Below are 24,111 nucleotides of genomic sequence, written 5' to 3'. Positions count from 1 at the left end.
GAGAGAGAGAGAGAGAGAGAGAGAGAGAGAGAGAGAGAGAGAGTGAGAGAGAGAGAGAGAGAGAGAGAGAGCGAGAGAGAGAGAGAGAGAGAGAGAGAGAGAGACACATGGCCGCTTGCTGAATAAAACATCCTGCAAACACTTTCATGTCAGCCTCTGTTGGCTGGGCTGGAGGAAACCCAAAACTGGATCTCAGCTCCTTTGCAACAAAGGGCCCGTCAAATCAACAGCTACTTCTACGCAGATCAAGCAGTCGGAAGCATGATCAGTGCAAAGGGAATCTCTTTAAACAGGAGCTGATTTCCCATGGGCTGGGGACAGCAAATACACTCGCACGGAGACACTGATCACCTAGGAAACTACTCACTATGAGAGGATCAGGTGTTGCTTCTCCAAATGACCTCTATGTTTGTAATCAGAACACACACACACACAGACACACACAGACAGACACACACACACACACACACACACACACACACACACACACACATCTAATTCACATGACACGTAAAGTGCAACACTTGCGGTATACTGATGCATTTGTTCCCACAGAATCAAAGCACCCTGCACAGGAAGAGCATGAAATTGGCAGACATCTACCAAACAAATAAAAATGTCTTTTCTCAAATCTAATCTTCAGCTTGGGTGAAAACATGTTACCATCACCTACACAAGTAAATAAATGATGCTCAGCCTCCTCCCCACTGTGCTGATGATACCACATTCATTATTGTTAACCATGTCTTTGTCTGATAACTTTTCTCTGTCAAAAGGAGTCACATACATTTTAAAACTTATTTCCTCCAGGACACAATCTAACAACAATCTGTTTGAGGAATTGAAATCATTCAGTACAATTTTTTAATTAAAAACACCTCCCGTGTCAACCCATACATTTCTCTCTGAGTGACGTATTTTTACATAGAACGCTTATGTTGGATGACGTGTTTGTTTGTAAGTAAGTGTATAAATGAGTGATGCTGCTGTTTAAAGGCCGATGTGAGTGATGCCAACAACCAGAGAAAGTGCCAAGAAAAAAAAGTGTAGGTTATCTGATGCACGTCAGTCACTTACCCAAATCTTTGGATCCTTGACTCTCACTGGCCAATTCACCCATTCTGACCAGAGCATCAAAGTAGCCTTTGGCAGCAAATGTCACATCTAGAAGCAAAGGGAGGCGAGAACAAAAAGAAAGCAGGGTGGTTATTAAGTTAAAGGTTACAGAACGGTGTCTTTTCAAAATCTGAAAACAGGCGACCTGCACAGTTTAGCTCTGTGTAAACACATTGGACAGCTTTCTGGCCGGCGATGTTGAAACGGTTGCACACCTCTGTTTGCCCTCAGATGCATTTGAATCACAGCTTCACGCCATCAGAAATGACAAGAACACTGACTCTGATACGCAATTGATTTGGTGGCATTTTGCAGGCTTGACTGCAAAAATGAATTTATTTTTTGACAGTTGGTAGGCAAGCCAAACAAATACAAAAAGTGTTTTCTGTTCTGTTTTGTTTCTAATTTAGTGTTATAATTAGAAGAAATGTTTTATTATAACCCCGAGGTGTGTGTGGGAGGATTAGGTTATATGTTTAGTGGATTTTTTTTCCTCATCAAGTATATTTCCCCCCCACACATCACAGTCAGAGAAGTGTCAATTATTTTGTGCCAAACCTTTCAGTCAGTTATTAACTGATAACAACCGCAAACACTCTCTTTACTTTGTCTATGTTTTAGCAGCTTTTGTAAATGTGACACATACATGTTGTGCATGATGTTTATTTACAAAAGTAACTGGATGATAAAGCATTTCTTTGAGTTCAAGTAAAAAAAAAAAAAAAAAAAAAAACAGGAGCGTTTTCCATCGCAGGGCTCTTTTTGATCTAAGACCACCAGGCCACTAAAATTCAATATTAGCTCAGAGGAGACACTGCCATCCCACCAAGGAAATAGCAGTGTCATGCTGTGAACCACATGCTGTTAACCACCACTGGCCTTTTCCTCCTTCCATTCAATTTCTTTTTTTTTCTTTTCAGTACGTCTGAACTCTGGACGGCAGGGTGACACAGTGGCTTAGGTAGACTGTTGATTGAGTTGATGGATTAATACACCTGTATAGATAGGGAATCAACCTGCTGGGGGGGCCCCTTTGGCAAAAGTGAACGTCCACTGGTTTCTGGTGAGCTATTGTCTGGCTCACACTGCACTAGAGGGCGGGTCTAAAAAGGCTTTCCCCACAAATTCTTATAAACGGTATACAGTTTAACTCTATTTGCTCTAAACTCTATGGTGTTACAGTACCTAACTGTTTAAAGTTCCTTGTTTATTCACTGATATACAAGCCAAGGGTCACTAAAACAACGTGTGCACGTTTGCAGACACACACGCAGCTACTCAAAACTTGACTTTTTCCCTAGATTTTGAGCATGCACAAAAACAGTCAGCGAGGTTAATCCCAATCAGCAGCCATTATCTCTTCCTTTTGCTCTGACTAAATAAAGACTCATCCTGGTTGCACAGATCAATATCCACCTTAGCTGCTATTATTCCAGCTGTTGCTTTGCCCGCCAACAAAAGGTCACACAGGTCAGAGTCAGCTTGCAGTGATTTCTGCCTGACTGCCATACAGTCGTCCACCAATCAGCCCATCTCCAGTGATTAATGGCCGCTGCTTTTGGAGGCGAATTCAACAGCAGTCCAGGTGACAGATGGGCCCTTTGCCTGCAGACAGCGGTCAGGTGAGAGACACATTTACAACAATAGCCTAGCAGGGACGGGCTAATTCTCGCAGACAGATGCAACCGCCCTCTGATGGAGGAAGTCTCCCGGGCTGGGGGCCTCCGAGCTCTGCTCCAGGGCTGAGGAACATATGCTAACGCTAATTCCAATTAAAGCCGAGTCAACAGCACAAGACGGCGTGTTTCCTTCTTCCTCTCTTGCTAGGTGAACAAAACTGAGAGCAGAGCCTTCAGAGCATCGTGGCGGAGTTCTCTTTATTGTGAAAGTGTGTGTGAATGTGCGAGTGTCAGCTGAGTCGGCACATGTGTGGTGGGGGGTTGTGCAAGTAGGACGGTGGGAGCTACTGCAGATCTCCCAGCAACAGACACACTTTCTTCTTGCTGATGCTGCTACTGTAGCACGTGTTACAGTGTGTGTGCCGTTGAAGGATGGCTGAGTAGATAAGCTGGATCTATGTGGATACTTCTGTCTAATGAAATGTGTGGTGAGGGGTTGACAGAGACAGACGGAGAGGATTACTGGATCTCTGATTGCAAGGCAGACAATTGGTAGGGGAGGGGGTTATTTCGGTGCTACTGATCCACCTCTCATCCTTCCTTCTAGAGAAGAGGAAGAACCGCACATCTAAATCAGGAAAATAATCATTTGTTGTACGCGTGTCGAGTTTATAATATTGTTGGAGGACTTGTAGAAAAAGTTCTGGGCTGTGTTTGGTGGGCAGCTGAATGCATTTGTTGCTTTTACACTTACCAAGCTGTGTGAAATTCAGTGACTGACTGCTGTGTTGGAAAACCTGCAGTGCACTGGCCTGGAATTTCCAGATTTAACAGGTCTACCCATGGAGCCCTTTTTGGCACTTCTGGTGTTGAATAATTTCCATGATTGCACCATATGGGTTGAAGTGTGTCCTCTCATCCCCAGCCCCCACAAATCAGAGCCGCTTAGTCCCTTGGGTTGAGTCAATCCAGCAAAGTGGGTCTTTAATGGCTCAGTGAGCCCCTACCAGTCTGTCTCCTACCTCCACCGATGCCGGGATTAGTTGTTGTGCTTGTCAGGGGGGAAAAGAATGCGGGCTTGGGAGGAGAAACCCCACTAATGGAGTGATTAGTTGGACTAAGGGGGGAAGGGAGGTTTGAGGTGTGTTAAGGGTAAGGTGCACCTCTGGGGGAAAGTTTTGGGACATTGTTTCAAAGTATGAGGGCAAATGAAAGATCTGTAACCGCATGGTGCATTGTTGTATTTAGGGTGAAACAAACATATATCCACAGGTTTTCCTTTGGGGTCCTGACTGCTGACAGCGAGCTGTCCTCACTTCTGCATCAGATCAGTCCTTTGTGTTTCTCCGAATACACCTCCATTACCACTATACAAGCCGTGCCAGAAGCTGTGCTCCATATGATAAGGCCTGCCCATTTGGCATGAGGATAAATATTGTCCTAACTTCTTGAGACCAAAAAAAAAAAAGGATAGGTGGATAGATATATATATATATGGAGAAAGAAAGAAAACAGCAGAGTCTTTGCTTGGCTGAGTGCCTAAACCTTCAGCGAAACAGGGAGCAAGGAAAAAAAAAAATACATGAGAAAAAGAAAGACTTACTGGCGAGGGCCTTCTCATAGTTCTTCCCCATGGCAACAAAGTTCCGTAAGCAGGGGTTGAACTGCTCCATGATGGTCTGAAAAAGAAAACAAGAGTTAGATGGGAGGTGGAGGTTTCATTTATCATTACAGCGGGGTCAGGAGCAGCAAGGACCCACACACCTTGCTCTTTTTATTCTCCATCTTAGGTTAGGTAGGTTAGGTTAGGTTAGGTAGTTACTTTATTAATCCCCGAGGGGAAATTTTTTTCGCTACAGCAGCATACAGAAGCAATAGATAGTCATAGAACACAGTAATAGATTTGTCTTTCTGACAAATACACACCTCCTTAAGGTGCACAAACTCTGTCTCAAACAGAGTAAACAGCCATCAACAGAAACCTTGTGCACATACAGGAGAGAGTGTGATCCTCACAACTCACAGGACTTCAAGTATGTGCTGTGTCTTGAAGCCAAACCCCACAGGGCGGCTTGTAGAGTTAAACCCTCGACAAGTCAGAGCCATTTTGGACCAACAGCATATCAAACAGGGGTGCATTCTTTATAGGATGCGAGTGTCTTACACAACTACAATCCCATTTTCATTATAACAAGAAGCAGAGCTTGATATTTTTGTTATTGCAAGAGCAGTACATTATGCTACTGTAGACATCATTTAAATGCTACAAGTTGAGTCAGTCTAAATGCTGAGATTGCATGGTGCCTGACATTTCTCACCACCATAGTTTCCTCTGTTTCTTTTCTACCTCTCCTCCCCTTCCTCCTGTGCTCCTCCAGGGCTTACTCCAATTAGCTGGTCCCCAGTCAGATAGTCAGGAACAGCCAGGGGACAGAGAGACAACCACAACACTGCTGCAGCAGCAGTCCTATACACAGACCATCAATACTGCAGGAGAACATTTTATAATCCACTTTTATAGCCTGAATCCACAATGTGACAAGATAATATGGCAAGGTGCCACCAATGTCAACCTGAACACAATTCCACCAGCTCATCCCAAAAATCATGTGCCTCTTATCCTCAGTCAGACTTCAGCATTTTTGCCTTTCCCTTCATCTTGCTGTCTGTCTTTTGTTTTTAATGAGAGCCAGGAGTGGGATAGGACTGCACAGTATATCTGCATGCGTGCTTGCTGTGGTGTCAGGAGCTATAGTTCAAGTGGATTGAGTGCAGCACAGCCCACCTACAGTAGAAATACCGATGAGTCAGACAAAAAACACTGATACTTTCATTACCAACAGTAACCATCTTACTACACTGCTCCGTGACTGAGCTTGCATCAAAAGCTGGTACAACTAAAACTGGACTGAATTACAAAAATAGGGGAAAAATGAAAAAAAAAAAAAAAAAAAAAAAGGAAAATATGCAGCTTGACCTATTGTATCAGCTTTTGATTAGAGTGGTTCTTTTCTTCACACAAATGTGCAGTAAAAAAAAAAAATCATCTATATCATTCCAAGGATGCTGAAACTTTTATTTTTTATTTGAACTTTTATTAGGTTGAGTAGGCCCATATGTTTGGAGCAGATGTGTGATCATATCTGCCTATTCAATAGTCTGATAATCAAACCGACTGCCTTTATTCACCATCTGAGTCCGTATATCTAATACACGGAGAGGATATGAAAGTAATTGGGGGAGAATCCCCTCTCAAGTACACACAGCACTCATAAAAGGGTTCCCCGCTCTCGTTGCCTCTGGGAAGATAAAAGACATCCCCCCAGGACCTCGCGGAGGAAATGTTTATTCCTAAATGAATCTCCGCTCTGTCTGACTCTGATGTAAAGTGCATCTCATTGATGAAGATATGGTCACATGAATGTGTGCATCACAAAACTCGCACATATCCATGCATGTGTGTGTGTGTGTGTGTGTGTGTGTGTGTGTGTGTGTGTGTGTGTGTGCGTGTGTGTGTGTGTGTGCGTGTGTGTGTGTGTTCGTTCATGTGCGCACACCAACATTAATGCAAGGGTTCATAATAAAGAGTGGTGGTGTTTCAAGCTGGTGGGAGGATTACATAAAAAAAGCAAAGCTGAGTGCAGCATCATTACAGCACACTCTCCCACTGAAGAGGCCAAAGGTAGCTGCCACAAGCCGAGCTGCCTTTCTTGACAGAAAGGCACACACACACACACACACACACACACACACACACACACACACACACACACACACACACACACACACACACAATACATAGAGTTGCATGCATCTGTGGAACAACTACACATACAGTATTACATGATTATTCAATCATATAAGAGGCACACAGTGAATTACAGTGGATTTGAATGGCATGCAGTTAAAAGTCAGAGAGAGAGAGAAAAAAAAAAGAAATGACGTAGTTTCTGTCGTCTTCTCTTCCCATTGTTGCTAAATTTGTCATCCCAGTTCTCTTGTACTACATTGTTACCCTAATTGTGGCAGCTAATTGGGAAATGGGGCCAGGAGACACTTAAGGTTGCGTGACATGAAGAGAGAGAGAGAAATAGGAATGGAAGGAGAGATTGAGAGATCAAGCATGTGATTAAGTAGAAAACTAAGAGGATAAAAACTTCTAAGGATTACAAAATGTACCGTGTATCCCTCCCGATAAAAACAGTCTCTGTATTATCCTTCAATTAAAAAAATAATAAAATAAGAAATATATCACTGGAGAGTAATCTTCTCCACTCTAGAAAGGGTGAGTGTGTCCATTTCATCCCTGCCTACATGAAGACTGAAGGAATTCATTGTCAGCACCCGGGGCAAAAATTAAAGCGGACAATTAAAGGAGGGCAGAGAAATGTCCCCCTGCAAAATGAATCAAATCTATGCAACACCCATTTGTGCCACGAGGTGAGACAGGAAGAATACACTGGAGCACAAGCATAAAGGAAGCAGATAAGGGAAAACATTATTAAGAGCATTAAAATGATTTCTCTCTCTCCGCCCGAACCAATCGAACCAAATTTCGTCTCAGTGTGGAAGTAACAATTGAAACAAGGTCAGTGTATCTAAAGTAGACGGCAAATTCAAATTATAGGATATGCATCCATCTCTGCTAATTCTGTTCCCCTCCGTCACACACTCGCACACAAACATCATAATGACATGCAAAGGGGGCAATTTGAAAGTAACACCAGCTGATTAGAACCAGGGGGAATCACACGCAATCAGGAGCCAGGATGCCATCATCTGTTCCTCCTCTCCCTCCCCTCCCTCCTTGCTTCCTCTTCCACACATCAATTCGTCACAGGCCTGAATATGCCCAGGATCAGATGAACACCGAAGACGCCAATAACTGTATTTTTTTTTTTTTTTTTTTTTTTTTTTTTTTTTAGGACTGTAACAACCTGTCGTGGTGAAAGCCAACAGAGGCAGCCAAACCTTATGATGTAATCAGGGAGGAATGTAAAAAAAAAAAAAAAAAAGAGTGGATAATGTGCGGATTGACTTATGGCAACCATAAACCTAGCGAGTTTAGGATGGCTCCGTTTAACTGAGACCTAAGCAAATCATTGTGTTAAAAGCAAAGAGTTGCCAGCAGTGTAATCTCATGTCTGGCTGACCCCACCAACTGATGAGGAGCAGAGGAACAAGACTGGACAGGTCAGGACACCACTTCGGCTAAGCAGACTCTTTGGGGAAACCCAGTGTTTCCCAAGTGGCTCCATTGAAGCTTAAGCAATATGTAACAAACAGATTAAATCATCTCTGTACTTTAAGAAAAAACTGCACTATGTCCTAACATTATAATGTTATGCTAACAGATATAACTAGCAGCATTATTTGTTTAACCTTTACTGAAAAGAAACGCTGCAATTCAGCCCACGAGCCGAGTAAAAACGTTTCTATTTTTTGCCCAGTTAACAGTTTTAAAATTAGCTTTGCAAAACGCAAATGTGTGCCCAAGAAATGAACTGCAATTAAATTAAGCCGAAATCAATGCAACCGTGTTTGGCCTCGGGCACTATGAGTATGCATATCAATGCAAATGCATTGCTCTCAATCTACCACACTGTGCAAGTTAGTCGATTCCAAAGTCCCTGGGTCAAAACAAACTTTAGTGCAATTTGTTTAGGTATGCATGTCTTCTACATTACCGCAGGAATCAATGCACATTCAGGGTAACAATGCTTTCACGCAAAAATCTGACCTGCACACAAGAATTGCAAATAACAATGTGGATATTGTGCTCAAATCTAAGATTGGAGAAAATCTAATTGTCTGAACAAGTCTGAACAGTGCATGAACCAACTGCTGCATGACTTTGCAATTAGATTAACAGTGGTTTGGAGTTCTGCAGCAGACTCTACAGCTGACTTTATGCGGACAAGAGTAAGAGGTGAAGGGTCTTAAAGGAAATCAAATCTCAAACATACATACATACACACATACATATACATACATACATACATACACACACATATATATATATATATACACAATAGGTTTTTGATCAAGCAAAAAGTAGGAATTAAAGGACAAAGAGAGAGAGAAAAAAACTCTGATCATGGATGTTATGCACAGTATCTGAAATGCATTACCGGTACTGCAAATTAAGTATGATTAACTTAAACCTTTTTCAACTTTTAGTGGACTGAAGAAGCAGGCAATATGTGGCAGTATATCTGACCATTTTGTCAAAGGTCGGTGTGGGGCAAAACCTTTCACTCGTTTATCGCTCTCGTTCTGTGGTTTTTCTCCCAAGTGAGTCAATTTAGTACCGAGGCTGGTCACAGCTGATCGTGGATCGTTTCCTCTTGCTGTCATAACTGTCGATGCCAGACTTGTTTACATTGGAAAGGTGCCACCCACTTTTGAGAGGTCGCATTCCAAATCTGATCACATTTCACCTGAAGAATACCAATATAACTTCTCGATCAAAAATAGACACAAGTCACTGTTTTGACCTCCAACATTTCCTCGTGAGGAATGGTAAAATAGTTCTAGTCAAATCGGACAATCCAAGATTTACAGATTGACATTATCTTCCTGCAGTACAGTGGCATTTTCTTCAGTTATCAAGGAGACCCCACAACAGCAGGGGATGTGGAGTACAAGAAGTCTTAAGAATCACTGCAGTGCTATTGTACAAGTGAAGGGAACACAGCCAACTTCTTGCTGCAATACAGCTAAAAGTCAAGTTAGACAAGTTTCAAAAGTGCACACATCCATGCAGAAAAAAAAAAATCACACAAACAGGCACGTGCTTATTTCAGAGCAAAGTCTAAGTATACAGTTAGAGTGGATGCCGTGAAGCAGTTTGTCCTTCTCGCATACCTAAAGTCTTACTAATACTGAGGTAGGCACAGCATGTGCTTTCAGTGGAAGCCAAGGCGAACATCAAATCTGAGAATACCATGTGATTTTTTTTTTGTGTCCTTTCCAAGTTCTGTTGAAGGGAGTAAACTTTTCAAAATCGTGAGCAGGAAGATGTTGTACACTTCGAGAACAGCTTGTGTGTTCTTTTGTTATGGAAGTGTACAGAGTATATTGTTGTACATCAGTCATGTCAAACACAGACAGGCATCCATATTAAACAGACAAAAGACATTCTTCCTATAACTTCAAAAACTGCTGAGCAATTTTTGGATTGTTGATGCAGAACATACTGACAGTTTCAGGACTTGCCGTTATGTTACAGATAATGATGTTGCTATGTCCTGCAAGCACTCTTGCAAACACGTTTTTTTTTTTTTTTTTTTTTTTTTTTTAAAGCTTAGCAATGTATTTGACAACATAATGTGCCATGCCTAAAGGAATGATTATAATTTTTGGCAGAGATAAATGGCAAAAGTTTTGTATCTCTGGCTAGAATTAGAAACTGAGAATTATTTCTCTGGGCTGCAGTGGGTGGAGGATGGAAACGCGACATCTGTTTATCAAGCATCCAGTCTCGCAATAATAATGCATTTTTTATTACAGCTAACAATAAGGTTATTCATAGCCAGATCCAATAAGACACCATGTTAAAAATCAGATCTCTGAAATAATCAAGTATGTTAGTACTTCAGAATTTTGTATCAAGTAATTGTCTTTTCTGCAGCTTTTGTCAAACACATTTTTATCCAATGTGAAACATAAACAGCAGAAAGACCAGTCTCATGTAAGCTATTTAATCACGACTCTGAGTCCAAAGCTCATGTTTTTAGAGGCGAACTATGTTAATAAAAAAACTTCCCCTTGTGGGATTAATAAAGGAAGAATCTGTCTGTCTGTCTGTCTGTCTGTCTGTCTGTCTGTCTGTCTATCTATCTATCTATCTATCTATCTATCTATCTATCTATCTATCTATCTATCTGTTTGTATATAATATATATAGATATATACTGTACTGTACATACTGTGCATTTTATATTTTATATTTTTTACTGCTATTTTATTGCTTTCTATTATTCTATTATTATCTTATTGCTTCCTGTATGCTGCTGTAGCAAAAAAAAATTCCCCTTGGGGATTAATAAAGTAACTACCTAACCTAACCTATCTAGCTTAACCGAGGAAACTCAGCTGTTGCAAAAGGATGTATCTCCATCCTCATACATCTTAAATCAACTCTTACTAGAATGTGTCCACACGCTTTGTGCTCCGTCTTTTCTGTCATGCAAACCTTACGGACACATTACTCTTCGGGACTTGTTATCACTTGAAATAATCTTCAACTAACATGCAATGCAAAGGTTACATAATCAGCTGTTCATGAGTGCCGTATCTGTAAACTTCTGGAGGTCTGCAACATTGGCATACCAGGCTATGTGGAAGCAAAATGATTTGTTGTGTTGGAGGTGCCTCTGGTATTTGTTAGTCACCAACAGACACATTTTTGGCCATTTTGCTTTTGCTAATGAAATGACAAGTGCCAAAAAAAAAAGGCACGATTTGCCAGATTCAATTACAACTTGACGAAACACGAGATGTGATGACTGCGTTCGGCCACCGAGAGGTCTCAGTCTGAGGAGGAAAAAAACAAGTTACCTCTCAAACAGGTTCTTTGTCCTTTCCCCCACCTTTAAACTGCAGTGGCTCCGACTGCCACTGCAACAACAAATAATTTGCTCACTAGAGACCAACTATTTACCGTGTTTGTTTGCTTTTCTGTCATCTGCAGCCAGTGTGACCCCCCCCCCCCCCCTCCCCCCCAGCTCACCTCGGCATCAGCCACTCAGCTAACCCAATACAGACACCGGTTGCCACAGCAACCAAGACCCAGACTTATTTCTAAGCTGTATTTCTTTGACCAGTAAAAAAGATCCATCTCTTTTTGTGGAGCAGAGAAATGCATTTCTCTGAAATCTTTCTAAATATCATTCTAACTGTAAACTGTTAGTTGACTGGTTGGATACAGAGGATATCAGCAAATTTGCCTTTTGCATGGCAGCTTTAAAGCTTCCAGAAATGGTTTGCACATTAAACATTATGGATTGTACCGAATGCCGGTCCCACTGCTGACCGCTTCCTAGCAACGTTCACGTTTCTCCACAGCCCAAAATGGACAGAAAACATGCATCTCACACTTAGACAAACATAAACTCAAAATGCATTTATGTCTCCTACTTAAGCATCACAGTGCCAGTCGTTTTAACGAAGTGCTCAATCAATTTAAGAGAAACATGGAGGTGGCACTGTGTTTCACCGTCTACCTTTAATTGCATGCTTATGCATCTCTGTAAGCTTTTTCAGATAAAAAAAAAAAAAAAGAGACGTCACAAGCGGTAACATCACTTAAAATCAAAGTACAGAGTGCAGCAAATCTGCTGCATGTCACTTTTCATCCCGAAGTTTGCAAAGTTCGGCTCCATGGAAATATCCTCGCCAAAATGAGCATTCAAACATGCTTTCTGTACTTTCTGTACAAAGGCATGACTGGTCTGCGCTCAGAGGAGCACTGTGGTTGCCAGCTTAGCTAGCCTAGTGGGTGTAGTGTGGCCAATGCTACTGAAAGTAGCAGCATCTGCCACAGACACATACAGTAACAGTAGCCACAGGCATGTTAACCGTAGCCCATGACCCATAAATGTAAGGCCATTGTCCACTGCCACAGTAAACTGAAATGTTCTGTCTCTGCGTCCCTTTCAGTGTGTGTAATTACAGCTTCACCCTCCACAGTAATTAGAGACTATTTCAACAAGGATGTGGAATGTCTCCATCTATTTTTTCCCCTTTCTTCATCTGCTCTCTTCCACCTCCACAAAAAAAGTGTTTTAATGGTTGTTACAAAGCAAAGAATACCCTCATGTATGCTGTTTTTGTGACATGTAACCAACAGTTTGGACAATAGCAGTATTAACAAGGTGACTTCTGTCAATCTTATCTGTCAGTGACAGCTATATGAAGCTTCTTTGCAGTCAATACAGTGTAGCCTTGAATTTAGCAATGAGCATCTTCTGTCTCTGTCCTTGAAAAAAAGCAATGATGAGTAAAAGAAAAGAGAGAATGTCTCTAAACCATCCGCCCCCAGACGTGCAGAGAAGGTGGGTGTGTGGAGCAATAGTCCTCTCTCTGCATCGCAGTCAAAGGCATGGGGAACAAATCTGCTGTTATACAGGCAATGAATGTTATGATATCTCCTGCAGCGCATAATGCAATCTTTGCGAGGCCCCGGGCACCAGCAGGCATGAACTTGTTGAAACACTATATTCAGGAGGCAGATGTTCGGGAGCTGATGTCATTTTAAACTCTTTTAAATCACATTGTAAAAGACAAATGGTGCCTGTTGTGATATACCGCTAGATAAAAACACGTAACTAAAAGTAATGGATGGTGTCCTTATTCAAGTGACTCCTGACAACTTCATAATGCAAGACCATAGGGACCACACACACACAAACACACACACACACACACACACACACACACACACACACACACACACACACACACACACACACACACACACACACACACAGCACTACACAGTGCATACAGCAGGCAAGGCTGGTTTATGTGGATCCTTTCTGAGGCTGAACATCTCCTTTTAATCTCTTTCTGAAACAGACAGATGCATAGTCACAAAAACCCTACCATTTAACCTCCCTCACCATCGCTTTCCCTCCCTCTCACTCGCCTTCTCTAGCCCTTCACCAAATGCAAGTCTTTTAGCACAATGATATGACAGAAACACATAAGAATAATGGCACGTTGTTGCTAAGAGACCACCTGTTCAGATCTCCCACATGAGATTGTGGTGAAATTGTAGTTCTCTTATCATCATCAGAATATCACTCATTTCAGTGTAGTGAATGTCACGACAATATTGCAACCGAGAGAGAAACCCATTATATAACAAGATGTCTTTTAGGCAGGAACATTTCATTTCAGATGAAGGTTTTTTAATCAAGCGCCGTTTTGCAGCAGCATCACACTCATAACCACAATGAGGATCTGACCGTATGCGCGCAAGTCACACTTGATCCAGTAAACATCAAACAACTATTTCCCTTTATTCATAACGGCCATTTGAGAAAATGGTATGTGCCGTTTTCCTGGCTGTGTTGACAATCAGGGAGTGGTTTTGCATGGGAAAATGAGCACTGTCCCGAGGGCAGGAGGAGATGAGCCACACCCTTCTCTTCCCTTACCTGCCAGGGTGTGTTCAAAAACCTGTATCGCATGCGTCGGGGAGCACACAAAACTTCCTCCGAATAAATACAAGTAAAAACCACACAGTTCTAGAGGGTGTGTTTAGCCGCTTTGCCTCTACTTAACCTTCCACATCGTTTACCTGTGGGATAAACGTGTACGATAGAAGCGATTTAGAGGTTTTATTATTGACTGACTTTACATCCAGCCCAATTCTTCCAAAGCATCTAGTTTGATTAATCCGTTTGTTCACCTCAACCTGTCCCTCCTATCTTAACCGGGTCAGCTCTCAGACTTCATCCATTGGCATGCTAAGAGGCTTGACCTGAAGGAGCACCTTTCTCAGACAGCCAGTGACACAGCCAGCTGGTGGCGATGACAGCGTCGCCGACATACAAACATGCTGGGTGTCAGTCTTAAAAGTATCTGTCTCACCATGTCAGCACGGGCATGACTGGATACCAATCGCCACGTCAGGAACTGCCTGTCTATGTGAGGGAGGAGAATTGAAGTGAGTCATGAAGGCTCACACAGGGATTGCTAGGTTTACAAGGTTGACTCCCATGTTGATTAAGATAAAGTCATCTCAGAAAACTAAGGAGTGCCTCTGGCCTTTACCAAAGGAATAACGCTCGCAGTGAGAATCGGACTCTCCAGTCTCGCCCTCACTGTGCCTACTGTTCCAGCCTTGTTAAACACACACACTCAACTGGGCTAACATGAGTCACAGCAGCTCAGTTACCCCCCACTTCTCCCTTGCGATTACTCAGTATCTGCCCAGCTGCTGGCTGCAGTGACTTTACAGACGCCGTATGTTTTTACATCTCCTCTTCCTCAGGAGACGTTAGCTTGCATACAAAACAGACAAACACAATTACCATCTAGAGAGGCATTCAAATGTGTATGGAGTAGAGATATGGGCAGGGTTACGGCAGCCAGACAGGGTCGTGGAAGTTAAAGTAATTATTTTTCCGCACCACAACTGGCTGCTGGACTGTTTCCAACACACAGAGGTGTGCGTACGTTTCTGCACGATCCATCAGGTCAAACAATTAGCAATGAAACGGGCAATGATCTGTAAAGACAACTTGAGGGATCAATAACCGAGTCTTACTCAGTGATACGTTGATGTTTAATTTTAGACTTGGGCTCATAACAAGAACTGCAACTTCACTGTTCCCTTAGACTGAGCATCCAATGAAAATTATAGTTGACAGTCTGCATTTCAACCTCACACAATGCGTCATTATACATCTAAACTAATACCACAGGTTTTAGTAACCATAACAAGGCGATTACCACCTATCCTTATCATAAAACACTGTCATTTAAAAAAAAAAGCATGGTTTTATTATTAGTATTTTCAGTACTGATTAGTACCGTGTCATAAAAACAGTGAACCAACAGTTCAACATTCAAAGATATATATTTTTGTAACTATCTTCCGTGACAAAAACTCAGCAAATACTTACATTTTTTTGTTCCAAAAAAAAGGCCTTCAAAAATTCAGGGGCAGGAAAAAATAGTTTGCTGACCGACTAATCAATTAATCATTGCTGCTCTGGTATAAACAACATGCAGTGTACTGTTAAAGACTGATGCTTTTAATGACTGAACTGAACCTTTCTCTTTAAATATTAAAGCACACCAAGAAACTTGCTTTTACGCTCTAGGCTCGAGAAGAAAGCATGACGAGTGGCAAACAAGTAGCCACTATATATAACATGGTCTCTGACCTCCTAACTTTTGCCACTGGGTCAGATCCCCGGTGTGGAAGAGGGACTCTGTCGCTCCACTCCGCTGCCCATCAGTGTTCCTGGCTGTCAGAGCTCTGACAGGGTCTCTTCACCCCAGAGACCGAGCCTCACTGCTGGGCTTGCACTTGAATGTCCAACACCGTCTGCAGAGGGACCTGTTCTCCCCAAGGGTTCGGGATTCAGACACCTACAATGTGCTTATGTTGATTAACCCACGTTTGAAGGTGTAAACACTTGGACAAATCCCCAGGGAGCATTGCACCAAATTCACAATGACACACTTTAGGCTCTGTGACCAATTCGGGGCAGAAAAAGTAACATTTGCTTCACTGGTTGGCTCCCAAAGAACCAGCAAGTCTGCTCATCTGACCTCCTTTCTGACAGATCAGTTCCCTATACAAGAAAGAGAGCTCCCCTCTACTCATTCAAGGTTTTATGTTTGGAGGACTACTGTTGGCTGAGGGCATGGGGAAAGAAGTAAAGAATCACTCAAGGGATAGTATGCGTTAATAGATGTACTGAAACAGACCACCTCAAGTAGCACTGAGTTCTAATGGAAACCTGAGATGATCACAGGTGAGGACCCCTTATAACATTCAGTTTTGTTAACATTCCTTCAGTGGCTGCAGCTCTGAAACATTTCAAAGATAATCAAACAAAGCCTGCAGTAGGTGTTTATGAACTAGTGCTAAAACAAGAAGATACAAGTAAAGTTATTCATCAACTACTTTTATCAATCAATCAATCAACAATGACATTGATAGTTGTAAATGAGAACTACTACTCTTCATTTTATATCACTGCAAATTGAACACATTTGGGTTTTGGACTGTTGGTTGGTCCAAATAATTTGCATTTGTAATGAAGTCAATATATTTTCCCACAATTTTTCAACTAATAGAAATAAGAAAAAAAAATTGATGCAGAGATCTCTTTTATTCATTTAAAAAAAAAAAGAGAGAATCTTTCATTTTATAATTGAGGTTTCGCAATTGAGTGGGAAGTTTACAGGTTTTTATGAAGAACAGGTTTGAAGTCCCTTCGGGGCAAATGTTTACTTGTTGCAAAAGAGAAACTCAATTTTCTCTGCCAGTCAAACACTGACCTCAGGAATGCAGTATAATTCAGCAAACCGGACTATAGAAATCCACTGGTGTCCTAGCAAATAGCCTTACACTACTATCAGCTCTGTAGGTGGACTAATGCAAGCCTACACGGAGGAATAGACGGAGTGAGTGACTTTGATTTTACAGGAACGGGAGCAATTTTGGCTGAAAATTACCCTCTCAAACCCGGTTTCGCGAAAAGATTGTGGAGGTGGGAGACAACGCATTGTGGTTAACTAGCAACTGATCAAAAAAAAAAAAAAAAAAAAAAAAAATCTACTAACTGAGCGTCTGCGTCTCTGCCTAAAGAGATTATCGAACAAAAACACAGGCTTTGAATGCATCTTGACCAACGAATAAACCATTCCGATTGATTGTAGAATTACGTAGAGTGTCTGGCAGCAGAAATAAAATCATCATATATATCTCCAAACTTTATTAATTAGTTGAACCTTACCTTATAGACATTTTCCGTCACGCGGTGAACCTCGTCGGTGCGAGACATGGTGAAATCTTCAGCCAGGACCATAAACGTTTTTTTCCTTGAAACGTGTATCCGCGTAAAATGGGGTGGAAACAGGTAAATTGCACGAGTTTGATCTAAGAAAAGGCGAGGAAGGCGCCCGTGTGAGAGGCACAGTGCTCCTGAAACCCTCTAACTAAACACACCTTCCCTCCCCACAGCTGACAGTCCGCTGCTGCCTTCACGGAATACCGGAGAGCTCCGTTTTATTCTCAATCACTGACGCGCTGAGATATGTCCAGCAATTCAGTAGAACAATTACAGGGATGCTGTGACATTTCGCAATGGTTGTTTACTTATAAAATATAATTTACTGATAAAAAGCCAAAGGGTGTAACAGTTGTGGGTGGAAGGGGGGGGGGGGATTTAGACATGTAGAGTAACTGGCTAAATATGTATCCCACAGTTTATAACGGGTATCAGTGATCGCTAGTATGGTTAAGAGAGGCCATATTATAATGACAGTCACAGACATGTGATCAAATCATTACAAAGCTGAATAGACCTCCCATCTACTACAGAACGTGTTTTCGCCACACCAGAAGTAAAATCCATATTTCATACGGTATTTGAATGCACCATCTCGTCAAAGTGCAAATCTGGTGCCTCCTATATATATCTCTTTACTAATTGAGCACCAACATTTTCACATTATATAGGCAAATTTGTTCTTTTTTAAATGACATCCAATGTTTAAATTGTTCTTTCCATTTTATGTTTGTGTATTTCACAAAGTTTATGATTATTATTATTATTATTTGCATCACTACTACCAATGTTTTATTTAACCTATAAGACACACATATGCTCCAGAATTTCTATTTACATGGAGCAATACGTATGATTGGACTTTGTTGTTGTAAGTTATGGGGTCACCCTGTAATTTTGTCTTCAGAGCAAATTCACATTTTGTGGAACAGGAAATGAAACATGTAAACAATGAAAACAATCCAGCCGAATAGGCATGAAGCTGTAATAAGTCATACTCTGACTTAACCGTAGGTAGTGTTTTTTCTCACAAGATAATTTGCGTTAGCGTCACCATACATACTCATTAGTGTCTAAATGCCTAATTGGAGTAGGACTGTAAACACTTTATTTGCTTTCTTGTGTAAACATATCCCACATATCAGCAACATGAGTTTTCTATGTTCTGTCAGGGAGCGCGCACACTTCACTGCTGCTATGTGAATAGACACTTGTTTTGTGTACTGTAATGTCAAAAAACTAGCACAGAGTGCCCCCTTCTGGAGAAAGCAACTTACACACTGTGTGCACAAAACAATTATCTTATGTCCCCAGACCTAAAATATTCCTTATTTTAGCACCATTACAATAAAAAAAAAAAAGACAAAGATGAATCCGTTTGTGAAATAAAAGCCCACACAGCATATTGTTCTCACAGCTCAATGTAATATGTAAAACAGCTGAAATAATTTTTTAAAACATCTAAAAATGTGTTATGTTACTCTGTTATGCCTTAAAAAGCACAGCTACATTATTACATTGCTTTTCTAATCCAAATTAGACACAGAGAAATAGAACATTTCATTTTATGGAGTTACTTCAGGCGGGGTGGCTAACCAGAGTACAGGCAGTGCTGATCCTGTGAAATGCGTGAAGATGCACTGAAGTACGCAGATCCCAATCTGACACACCAAAACTCAGAACAAAGAGATCCTACTCTATTTATTTGGAGTGCAACACTGGATATCAACCACAAATTCAGTCTGTTAGGCTGCCAGCATCTCTCTGTCTGGCTTGTTCTTTGCTTCTCTCCTCTCTAGAAAACACAAAATCAAAATAAAACAAACATAATCAGTCTGCCATCAAATACAAATCTGTCACTTGTGTAAGAAGTGGTGTGATATAAACAACAACAACAACAACAAAAAAGGATAAGCTGTACCTGGTTCAGCTTCTGGGACCTCTAGTATTGGCTCAGTAGGGACCTCTGGAAGTGCTACATCGTCTCCCTGTTTCAGCAGGAGACAGTGAAAACAGCCAGCAAAAGATGCACAAATATGTTTAGTTTAGTTGTTGTCAAGCTAAAAACACATATTGAGTTCCTTAATAATTGCCATTTTGGCGATGCAAGCTGCAGGATTGAAGGAGTGATTTAAAAATGGTTGGAAGACAAATGGATTATCACTGACGTACCACTGACAAGGCATTTCATGATTTTCTATTTGGAGTCGCTTATATAGAAACAAATCGGATATTTAACTCAGACTGGTTCGATGCTACATCCAAAATATTTGCTGATTAACTGTTTGTTGGGAACATATTTTGCTTTTTCCCTCGTCAGATTGTCCTGATAACTGATTTATTGTTTTTGTTTAATTCAAATACAGAAACAATTACTGTGCTTTCTTTGCGGTATAATTTTGGAGGGGTTTTGTTGTATAATTGGGTCAACCTCTGCCTTAGAAGCAGTGTCTATGTTCAGTGTGAAACATAGTCATTTATGTAAGTTGATAGCTGATTTATTGTTTTTGTTTAATTCAAATACAGAAACAATTACTGTGCTTTCCTTGCGGTACAATTTTGGAGGGGTTTTGTTGTATAATTGGGTCAACCCCAGCCTTAGAAGCAGTGTCTGTGTTCAGTGTGAAACATAGTCATTTATGTAAGTTGACAGGCAACACTGAGTGTCATTTAGAATAATAATTACACCACAAAAGAGAGAGAATCTGCTGAGGTTTTAATCACTATGAATCAACCACATTTATAACCACAACTGTTTCATTTGCAGCCTGTTATTAGATTATTGTACCGTGGTTTACTTCACAATGTTTCTAACTTTGCCAGAATTATTCCCCCTCTTTAAGAGACAGACGCAATGCGAGGTCAAAGTAGAAGCAACATGCAGCTTTAGTATAATACCCCCTCGTGATTCACCTCTGAATCACAGCTTTAACTACAACACTGCTCCACTGGAACCACTAAGCGGCCTAAAGCTGAAGACTGTGGTTACACTCAGGCCCCAGTGTGGTGTGTAACTTTAAATGTAAAGTAGGGTGTTACAGTATGCATGTTCTGCAAACATACTTTGAATTAATAAAAGGTTAAACATGCAGCCTGACACCCACCTGAGTGATAGATTCCAGCTCTGCTAAAACAGCATCCTCATCCTCCTGCGTCAAGGCTCCGGCCAACATTTCATCTATTTGCTGCAGGAGCATAAAATGTAAAAATGTAAAAATGTTCAGAAAAAAGTCTGATTTAAGCATTAACATTGTAATATGAAGAAATTAAGTATTACTGGTTAAATAAACATTGATTTTGTTCATATTTCTTGAAAACAAAAGGACAGTTGTATACAATTTAATTTGTATATGAAGAAAATACACAACACTAGTTCCCATAAATAATTACAGTAAAAGTAGTTCTGTTCAGGTGTACTTGACAAACATCGGTCAGACATTTACCCTTTGATATTCAATCGATTCCTGGGTTTCATCCAAGATTCTCTCCACATCTTCTATTGACATGATCTGTCACAAACGAGGAGGGAAGCCCACATTACAAAGGAAAAGCGTTTTTGAATATAAAATGCTTTTCGCACATTCTGGTTGGCTTATGAATTTCCTGAGCAACATATACAATCTGTATCCAAGGATGTGCAGCAGTCACACCACTGTAGTCAAGGCTTTTCTTCTTAATCCTTTAATCTTCAAACAATGTTAGCTATGCTAACACCAGCCACCGAGCCTTCTGTGCTGCTCAATCCTCACCCAGGGATCACATTAAAAGAAAGCACGCTTATAAGTGGAAACTTTGACAATGTTAAAGTACACACTCGCATATATAAAGCTTAAGGGAGTACTAATAAAGAGGCAGGCAAAAATATATAAAACATATATCTACCTCGTGCATACTCTTCAGACAATCATTTCCAACCTTGAGCCCCTCGATGACTTTCATCTCAATTTGCATGAACTCAATATCTTGAACCTGTTGACAAATATTAGCATATGAAAAAAAAAAAATCAAATTAGTGGGATGCATCACAATCAAAAAAAACAAACCAAGTTACAAAATTTGTACCTCATCAAAAATAGTGTGCTGCTCTTATTTTGTCATACAACATCTTAGCACAGTGGGTCATTACAAATGCGTTTAAAATTTGTAGGTCCTCACTTGATTTTCCTAAGACAGCAATTAATGTTTTTTTTTTTTTTACAGCTCAGATTTACATTAAATTCTACAGAAAATCTTATTTCCGTATTGCAAACAGCACCAAAACAGGATGAGATTCACAAATCACTGATCTGGAAACAAGTGCGAGGCGCTGAAACGATTTCACAGGGATATCTAAAGTCACACTGAATCCGTCCTCGTGCTCTTTAAAACAAACGCATCGCATGTAAATCTCATATTGTCACCTACGAAGGGAAGGTGTCATTCACCTCCGGCAAAACGTATTTGAGATATAGGTATCCGTCCCAATATGTTCCCTCATAAAGAAAATGTCTTCCTCCCATCTTAGGCGAGATACATTGTTGAATGTAGCTGAAAAATAATACCCCGCTGTAACCTTTGCAGGGATCATTTTATTGTGAAGGAACCAAAAAAAACCGTACCATGCGCTCCAGGTTTGAAAGCTGATTTTCAGTCTTGTCTAGAAGCTGATCCTGATATCGTTTTTTCTTAAGGAGCAGCAGCGCTTTTCTGCAATAGCAAATTCAAAGGAAAAAAAAAAAAAACACAACATAGCAAAGTGGTGCGTTTTTAATCTACATTGTGTGCAGAATGTAAACAGATACAATTACGGATGAGGCCATCGATCCTGTGGACGGCTGTGCAGCACAGGAGATTTCACAAATGTCATTATCTGCCCCTTTGATTAACCAGCATTAGAGCTATATATGGTTTTTGCATTCGTACCGCTGCCTGCTTCCATAGGTGATGGGACTACAGTGTGACAGATGTCAGTGCAAGGTGTGAACGTCAGCTTACTCTTTCTTGCCATCTTTTAGCAGCTGTTTGGCCAGAAGTCGCTCTTTCTCCAGCTGTGAGGTGATTCTCTTTTGATACTGCTTCAGCTTATCTCTCTGCTGCTTTAATTGCTGGGAAATAAGCACAGCGTCAGATGTATCTCATTGACCGACAATATTTATGTCTAACATGAACGTCTGCATATCGCAAATAAATACATCTGCCGGACTGTTTCACGACACAGCGCATAGTGCTCTGAAAAAAAAAAAATAAATAAATAAAAAAAAAAATACATAAATAGAATCCAACCGACTAGAAATGTCCGCGTGGGTGAGTCTCTGCAAAAAAAAAAAAAAAATGATGCAGCCTGTAAATGCTAGATTTGAATGCTCACATGTTTCACAACGTGCCAACACAAAGGAGTTCAATCCAACTAGAATTTACAGTCAAATCCAATTGGTAGACACATCGGCTGACATTAATCCATGTTGCCCTGAGACCAAGTGTTCAAGTAACGGGGGGGGGGGCTGCCCGCTCACCAAAATGGCTTTGTCTTGATCCGTAACACGAGAAGGTCGACTCTTTCTCCCAAAAACATTTCCCATTATTTAGCCACATCCCCGCCACATCCTCCTTCATCAACATACAAAAAGATTACTTTTTACTGAACATGTTTCCCGCAATAATAATCAGCCCGAGATGGCTAGCAGGCTAACTGCCTGCACCATGTCCACCGTATTTTTTTTCCCCCCGTGTTTTCCTACGGCAAGCGCCTCGCGAGTTAAAGTAGCTTCGCTCTGACTGGAGCCTTTCTAATAATAGCCATATAGTGCAAGCCCCCTGATATAGTTAGATTTTTTTTTTAATTTTTTTTTTTATGTGCGACACGTGATAACAATATCATATATTATCAGGGACAAAAAACAAAAAACAAAACAAAACAACAACAACAACAAAAAAATATATATATAGCTTACTCTGCCGACAGGCATGGGTTTTGCATCCTTTTCAGCACCTTGGACAGCGATCACAACACGAATGTGTCCACTTTAGCGGAACAAAAGACATGCGGATGCCACAGACCGTGGGTCATAATTAGAGTAGGCTATATATTGCGGGGGACACAGCCCCTCAATGTTTAAAAATGCTGAAATCGCCCCCCCCCCCCCCCTTTCCAAGATTGACATAAAATATGTACATTGGGAAATTGCTATCCACAACAGGCTAAACTAAACTTTACAAATTGGCAGTATTTTTACTACCAGTTCCAGTGTCACGGTGTGCTGCAGTTTTGTGTCTGATTGGTACCTCCAGACCCTCCACACAGATTTGGTCCTCCAAATGTAGATTTCCTTGCTCCAACCTCGGGTCAACCTGCAAGTATGAAGTTTACCAATTGGAGACCAAAAAAATATATTCTACAAAATAACTACTTTTCACTTAATAATAATAATTAATATAAAGTTCATGATTCTGTGAATGAGTCACAGTTAAGACGTAAGAATGAATGAAGTAAAAGTACAAAGTTGTTGTGGATGAGAATTGTATTCCAAAACAGCAGATCATTTTGTTTTCTATCTTTAAATAACGGTACTGGTCAGACTAAATACAAATTCTTACCAAACATATGGAGGAATAAGGGGGAAAGCAGTTGGTTCAAGGTGATCCTACCTGTCAGGGTTTAATAAAACCCTTGTGAGCTGCAAAGTTTGATTTTGATTCACAACTGTCCACTCAGATTGGATCAATATCTTAATATTAGTTTGTTTCACTGGTCTGCTGAAGGAATTTTATTTAATTGTGCAGAAATCCTGGCTGTAAATTGTGTTATTTCCCCGTGCCGTGGGGTAAAAAGTAACCCAACACTACCAGAAAATGTTCTT

General features: G+C 40.8%; 2 protein-coding genes across 6 annotated transcripts in view; both read right to left on the bottom strand.

Moving 5' to 3' along the window:
• The window catches only part of LOC138197950 (BAR/IMD domain-containing adapter protein 2-like), a 51,170-nt gene extending 33,718 nt beyond the window's left edge, over positions 1-17,452 (bottom strand). For all 5 annotated transcript variants that reach the window (XM_069149006.1, XM_069149004.1, XM_069149005.1 and 2 more), the window contains exons 1-3: positions 17,222-17,452; positions 4,339-4,414; positions 1,078-1,164 (exon numbers count right to left, since the gene is read on the bottom strand). In XM_069149006.1, the coding sequence (XP_069005107.1) occupies positions 1,078-1,164; positions 4,339-4,414; positions 17,222-17,293 (235 nt within the window). In that variant the 5' untranslated portion in view covers positions 17,294-17,452. The remainder of the gene's footprint in view (positions 1-1,077; positions 1,165-4,338; positions 4,415-17,221) is intronic.
• Positions 17,453-18,680: 1,228 nt separating this feature from the next.
• LOC138197948 (charged multivesicular body protein 6-like) lies at positions 18,681-22,999 on the bottom strand. Its single transcript, XM_069148998.1, has 8 exons — positions 22,768-22,999; positions 22,250-22,359; positions 21,874-21,961; positions 21,158-21,244; positions 20,719-20,784; positions 20,380-20,460; positions 19,197-19,263; positions 18,681-19,070 (listed from the first exon to the last, which is right to left on the bottom strand). Exons 1-8 carry the CDS (start codon positions 22,831-22,833, stop codon positions 19,021-19,023), a joined length of 615 nt encoding a protein of 204 aa, XP_069005099.1. The 5' UTR covers positions 22,834-22,999; the 3' UTR covers positions 18,681-19,020.
• Positions 23,000-24,111: the final 1,112 nt, after the last annotated feature.

Source organism: Embiotoca jacksoni, unplaced genomic scaffold (genome assembly GCF_022577435.1).
Source record: "Embiotoca jacksoni isolate LCO1_2020_lvr unplaced genomic scaffold, fEmbJac1.0.p SCAF_15, whole genome shotgun sequence".
Taxonomy (NCBI): domain Eukaryota; kingdom Metazoa; phylum Chordata; class Actinopteri; family Embiotocidae; genus Embiotoca; species Embiotoca jacksoni.
The sequence above is the reverse complement of the archived record's forward strand: the minus strand, read 5'-3'. Positions and strand labels throughout refer to the sequence as shown.

Excerpts from the sequence above, each read along its gene's own strand:
- LOC138197948 (XM_069148998.1), bottom strand. The coding sequence starts at position 22,833 with ATGGGAAATGTTTTTGGGAGAAAGAGTCGACCTTCTCGTGTTACGGAT. Across the intron at positions 19,264-20,379 it reads AGCTGGAATCTATCACTCAG|GGAGACGATGTAGCACTTCC; the intron begins GTGGGTGTCAGG and ends CTGCTGAAACAG. Across the intron at positions 19,071-19,196 it reads GGTCCCAGAAGCTGAACCAG|AGAGGAGAGAAGCAAAGAAC; the intron begins GTACAGCTTATC and ends TGTGTTTTCTAG.